General features: G+C 39.8%; 1 protein-coding gene across 1 annotated transcript in view; it reads left to right on the top strand.

The window, feature by feature from the left end:
• Window positions 1-461: 461 nt before the first annotated feature.
• LOC131242896 (uncharacterized) overlaps window positions 462-6,687 on the top strand; it is a 16,826-nt gene continuing 10,600 nt past the window's right edge. The window contains exons 1-3 of the mRNA XM_058241854.1: window positions 462-942; window positions 1,037-1,097; window positions 1,209-1,353. Coding sequence (XP_058097837.1) covers window positions 726-942; window positions 1,037-1,097; window positions 1,209-1,353 — 423 coding nt within the window. The 5' untranslated portion in view covers window positions 462-725. The remainder of the gene's footprint in view (window positions 943-1,036; window positions 1,098-1,208; window positions 1,354-6,687) is intronic.

Below are 6,687 nucleotides of genomic sequence, written 5' to 3'. Positions count from 1 at the left end.
CTCTCCAACCAAACCAAACCGTCTCTGGAGAGAATCCTCTACCACATCTGTTGTAGAATGAAAGTGCAACTTCCGAGCTCTGTGGATCCATTTATGATGATTATATCAAATCTACTCCGTCCATCATCTGTGAAAAATTATTTTAGGACTTATTATGAATAATGAAGCCTATTAATAAATCATGTAATCCACACCGTAGGAAACAGTGAAGAGAGGATGACCACCGTAGAAAACTTCTTGATGTCCATATTATTTTTTCTATGCCATCCAACCTGTTCATCATGTGATAATTACCATTATAAAGATACCATCCACATATTAGTCTGGTATAGGACTCAATTACACTACATTGGAGTGAATTTAGAGGCAGTAGCGTGATTTTGGATTATTCCCGTGGTGACAGTCACCTGAGTTCTTTATTCATCTGATAATTTATAATTACGGTTTATATGAGGTTTTTCAACTGATGGACGGAGTGGATTTCATATAAACATCACTTTGGGACCCGAAGAAATAGGGTGTTGTACGCGCTTCAAAAACAGGAGTTGTAGAGGATTCTGGTTTCATCGTCAACTCCGACGCCCCCTTTCAAGATTCAAACGGAAAATCCAACGCCTCTTACTCTCTCGTTTCCTTCGCTCACCTACAAATCTCTCTCTCTCTCTCTCTCTCTCTCTCTCTCTCTCTCTCTCTCTCTCTCCTTGCTTGTTTTCTTCTCTGTGATAATGGAAGCTACGGCCATGGCGAAATCCACAGTCTCTCCTCCTCCTCTCCCTTCTCACCGCCTTCTCTCTCCCGTCTCTTCTCATTTCCCTTCAACAAGATTCTTACACTCTCTTCCAAATCCCATCTCTCTCCGCTCATCTATCGGATCCAAGAAAAGACCTAGCTTCGTCGCATGCTCCTCAGATGGCGCCGGTGAAGAACTCCCAATCGAAAAGAGTAGGTCTTGTTCCCTCCATCTCCTCCTTTCCTTTGCACGCCTTTCCGTCATCATATGTATTCTGTCCGTACTGAAATCTACCGAATTTCGCAGGATTTCCGGCATTTCCAACCGTGATGGACATCAACCAGATTCGTAACGTGTTGCCTCATCGGTGAGTTTTCGTACTGGAGTTTGATGTTTTTCAATTTCAGTCCAATTCGATGACGAGATGTCTGTATTTTCTTCATTCCTTCTGTTATTGATTTTTGGGTTTTGGGTTTAGGTTTCCATTTTTGCTTGTGGATAGAGTTATTGAATACAATCCAGGTGTTTCGGCTGTAGCTATCAAGAATGTGACGATTAACGATAACTTCTTCCCTGGGCACTTTCCTGAGAGGCCAATTATGCCCGGAGTTCTCATGGTTGAGGTATTTCTCGTTGTAATTCTCATTTCTTTTCAATCATGCTTTCTTCATTTTTTGATTTCTTAGGGGTCTTTTGGATGGTTGTAAATGGTTTACGTTGTAAATGATTTACTACTAAATCACTTAAAAGGCTGTAAATGATTTACAGCCTGTCTGTTTGACTTTAAGTTTTAAATGATTTACTAGTAAATCATTTACAGTGTTTGGATAGCCTGTAAATGGTAAATGAAATCTGCTTTATAGGCTTTCATTCAAAAAAATAGAGCCGTTGCCATCTCCTCATTTACTAGTAAATGAAAACTCACCTTTTTGCTGGTAAATGAGAAGGGGGCTTTGCTAGTAAATCATTTACAAGTAGTAAATGATTTACTAGCAAATTAGAGCTTCCGAACACAAGTAGTAAATGATTTGTTAGTAAATCATTTACTACTTGCCCCATTTACCACCATCCAAATGACCCCTTAGTAAGATTACAAGTTCTGAGATTACAAGTTCTGTTAAGGTTGTTGTTGGCACAGAGTACTGTATTAAGGGGGAAAATAAAATAAAATAAAATAAACCTGCAGTGTTGTTGGATCAATGGCCATGTGTCCCTCTTGATCTTGACCGTGGAGACCTGGGTAATCCCCACAATGGTTTGCTAATCAGTATGTTTAAACCGGTTTTAATACTATTAAGACTACAAAATAATATTTATATTCTAAAATTGGTTTTCAGTTGTTCAAATCAAAGGGTTAATGTGAATTAGCATTTCCAAAGCATGAGGGAGGTGTTTCTTTCTGGGGTATTGATCCAACAGGTAAAATGATGGATCAGAATCTATAAAAGGGGATTAGCAACCTAACTGCAACACACTGAAGGAAATACAAGAAAAATCCTAGAAAAATTGTATCATATGGAAGAGCACCAAAGTGATTCTCAGTGCCACAACACTCGTCTCCTCATTTTTGGATGCCGATCAATGGTCTCAATCGTAGAAAATTTCAGTTGTTGAGAGTTATCATTAAGCTAGGTTATCTAGGACACTTCTAGCATAGAGTTAGCATAGAACTTGGTAATTAGTTGTTAGTTGCTCTGTGACTAAGTGTTTATGTGGCAGCTCTTTGTTAGGCATTATGAATTAGACACTTTGGGTGGGGTTAGGTTTCTTGCTTTTATATATATTGGATTTGGGAGAGTTAAGATGCTCTTGGTTCGTGCTTTTGGTTTCAACCTTCTTCTCTGTCTTTGTATTTCTTGATTCGTCATTGGTGGCTAGTTCTTGTAGAATATCATTGCTCAGACAGTAAAATTGAAATTGTGTTCTCATAGCCATGTGAATTATACTTGTGCAAACGTGCTGTGAACACAGACACAAGAATGAGTGTGGACTCGGATATGGACAAGAATCAAAATGCCTGAAAAAATAGCATCAATTTCGCTGTTGGTTGGAATTGATTCAGGACTTCTAATGAGATTAGAACCGTAGGTGGTTACATCAATGAGATTTGGTTCAGATCCATGATGAAAGTTATGGCATAAGTTTGATGCCCGCCACCACCCGAGGCAGCCCATCTCCTTTATCCGGGCTGGGGACCGGCAATGAGAGCACACAACTCCCACAGGCACAATGTAATAGACTAATACATAGGTTGATTACAACCAAACACTATTTATATTACATAGGTTGATTACAATCAATGAGTTATAATTGAGATTTAGTTAGTGGAATTAATTTTTTTAGGTCATTTTCCATTCTAATGTGCTTAAGTGGTCAATGTGAGCGGTCCATTAAGAAATTGATGTTTTGGTTCTTTTTTTGGTGCTGTGTTTATTTATAAAGCAAATAGTTATATGTATCCGGATCTTCTGTTCGAGGGGTTATGCCGTTATGGAATAAATACTCCAAACTTCCAGCAAAGATTTCCTGTGGAATTCCAGAAATGAATATCATATCTCCAAAGTCCAACCAATATTGTGCAAAGTCTAATCAATATTCTGCAATTACAATGCTCAGTCCGTGTAAAGGCAAGTTGCATGCATCTAAAAGAAAAGGATTACTTAAAAAAACTATTTAGAACAAGTTTTTAAAGAACTCAGCAAGAATAAAAATGACAAATGCGACAATAATACAAAATTGGCAAAGTTAAAAGTCGTCTTGGTGGGAACATGTTAGTTGTGATTGTTGTTAGGGGCAATAGCAGTATGAGAATCTGGATCAAGATTCTGGAGGGGAAGTGGCATCTCGGTAAAGGGGATTCCTGCTGCTAAGAAGTGGATATCAATGGGTTTGTGTACTGTAACATGCTTGGGATATTCATTTGACAACACTCATGACTAAGGTAGTTTTCTTCATGAAATCACTCATTCTAGTCTCAGCAAGATAATGATTTAGTTTATAGTTGCCCAAAATATTCTCTGAGTAGTCTTCTTGCTTTCAGATGTCACTGTTATGTAAGTTTTTTATTCTTTTTTTGGGTGTGTTCCCATTCCTACCCCCACTCCCATTTCCTATTGCTTAGGGCAGGTAACTTTTGTTTTGGAAGTAGAATTTTTAAGTGACAACTGACATGGTAAATCTAGATTAGGATTACCCCATTAATTGATTGGAGAAACCTTTCTTACAATTGTCTTAGGCAAAATAGGTTTTATTCTACTTTATATTCTAGATTTTGCATGTTATGCCAAAGAGACTCATTTTCGTTCTTGAGGAACAAGGCATGGGTATTTGTTTCTCCATTTCATTTCACCCTTTATCACAGGATTGTTTGGGGTGATTATTAATTGAGGATCTTTTAAGGGTTGGTGATAAGGTTTGAGGCGAATGAGTAAAGCCTGATGGCAACTCATAACCCGTTCTTTTGTTGGGACAGTTTTATGTACTGTTACTCGGCTGTCCATTTTGTAAAGGAGAAATTAGGATCTCTATGATTGGGATTATAGTAACATAAAAATTACATCTCTATCTAAAGCAAACTGGTTAATGGAACTATCTTATTTAGGCTGTTTTCATATGAGAAGGACAGAGGAGTTGTAATTTGTATTGAAGTTGCACACAGTTGACCATTGGATATTTGCCTCCAGCCTTAGGACAAGAACTAAGGTGGTTCAGCACCATTTTCTATGTTGTATTTAGAAGCATCATATATGGATATTAATCCATACCTTTGATCCATCATCTCTCTCGAAAACCACTTTAATTGGGTGATTTTAACCACCTAACAATGGCTAGGAAAATGTATATACTCTATACCGTCATTGATTTGGACCATACGTGCTGTGGGGCACACTTTTGGTTGCCCATCCCTCTCAAAATTCACTTCGATAACATGATAATAAATGTTATTCAATATTTTTTATTTAAATTTCAAGTCATCATAACAATTTGCTATTTTGAAATTGGGGTGAACCCCGGTGTCACTGGTGCCACTGTAAGCTACAGTGCCACCGATCAGAAGTGGGGCCATCGTGATGTATTAAGGACATCCAACCCGTCCATCAAATGCGTGACCTTAAGTTACCCTTGGTTTAAAAAAAATCAGCCCAATCTGAAACTAAGGTGGGCCACACCACAGGGAACAAGTCAAGAGTGATGCCTATTGTTGATTTCAATAGGAGGCCTATCGCATGGTTTATATGCAATCTGATGGACGGATCAGATATCCTATGTACATCACATGGGACGCACATTAGCTTTGGAGTGTACCTCTTTAAAGTTAGTTATCTTTATAATAAGTTTCAAAACACTATCATGGTCATGCTTTTGCACATGCTATATTGACAAGTATAGCATAAAAATACATCCCTATCTAAAGCAAATTGACCTCCTAAAAAGGGATGATTTGTCTCCTTAATGGGGAGGATTACTCGCATTCTTGCTGCTTTCTGCAATTGCGAGTTTGCATGCATGTTTCATGCTACGGTTAGATTTATAACTGTGGTTGAAGAAAGTTGGAATGAACTAAAAACTAAGTCGGAGTGAAAATTGAGCAAGTAACAACAATCATTTATTGAATGAAAATAATGATGAGGACATCGTGCACACGCGCGCCCGCACACCACCACCCCTACGCACGTACGTACGCAGAAGGAGGACCCCACCATCGATTTGGCTCGATGATGATGTCCAGGGAGGGCCTCCTAACTAGAAGACAAGTTTTGGTTCAAAGCCACGGCGGGCAAGGCATCATCGAGGCAAATTAGACGGTGGACAGGTACGCCGCGCTAACTGGGCAGGGCAACGTCGGGGCGACTTAGGCGGCGGACAGGGACGCCGTGCTAAGCGGGCAGGGCATCGTCGGGGCGAATTAGGCGGCGGCCCGGGGCACCGTGCTAGGCGGGCGGGGCTACTGCCATGGCGGGTAAGGCATCGTCAGTGTGGGCCCGATAGTCAAGAAAAGCCCATCATGGGATCTCATGATCGTGGCCCACTCGTCGGATTGATTTCATATTTTAGGTTTTGCTTATTGTTATTATTTAGAACATCGTGAACGCTTTAGATTTTTCTGTTTGATTTTTATTTTAGTTTACTTCATCGCCAAGTAATAGGTTGCGCAAATGGTGCGAGTTTTGGGGTATAGGATTTTCTTATAAATAAGTAACCCTTGTAGCTTTTTTCATTCATGGAAGATTTATAAAAATTCAGCGTTTTCTTACACTCTGAGTTGTGAAGCCTAATTGGGTGCGAAGCCCTCCCTTCATCGAAGGGTTAACTACCGTGGCGCGAAGCCACATCTATCCTGATTCGCCCTCATCCATCGTCATCTCTACTACCCATCTTCTATCATCCCTTCTTCTCATCTCACCTCATCATCTACCCTTTCGAATCAATCATTTATTGTAGCAATTCTCCTCCCCATAGCAGAATTTTAGAATTTGGCCCTACAAACCGTACATCGGATCAAGCTGAGATTTGGGGGTTTTGGAGTCCATCTCTGGCCGACCAGGGCCAAGGTGGCCTTCTCTGAATAGTGGGCCCCACACACATGTTGTCGAGATCACATGCATGTGCGTCTGGGCCATTGTTGTTGTTCACGCGTGCGGTACTTCTCTGGTTCGTCTCTCTTCTTTCTTTCACTCCGCTTCCACCCAAAATCCCTAAACCTAACCCTAAATTACTCAAATCTCCAATTTTATGTCCATTTTCTTACCCTAGGGTTCCCCGAATTGGAATTTTTGAATCCCTTGGATTAGGGACTGATTACTATGCATGTGTGGATGATTATTTCTTATCTTTGAGTATCGTTTGGTTTATAATTTTTATTGATCCAGCCCTATCATGTGTAGGCCTGGATCTGCATAGATTCCCCTTAATTGAATGTTTGGACTTTCATGTGGGATATGAAATTTATGTAATTG

Source organism: Magnolia sinica, chromosome 4 (genome assembly GCF_029962835.1).
Source record: "Magnolia sinica isolate HGM2019 chromosome 4, MsV1, whole genome shotgun sequence".
NCBI lineage: Eukaryota > Viridiplantae > Streptophyta > Magnoliopsida > Magnoliales > Magnoliaceae > Magnolia > Magnolia sinica.
Note: the sequence above shows the minus strand (reverse complement) of the source record. Positions and strands in the feature narration are given on the sequence as shown.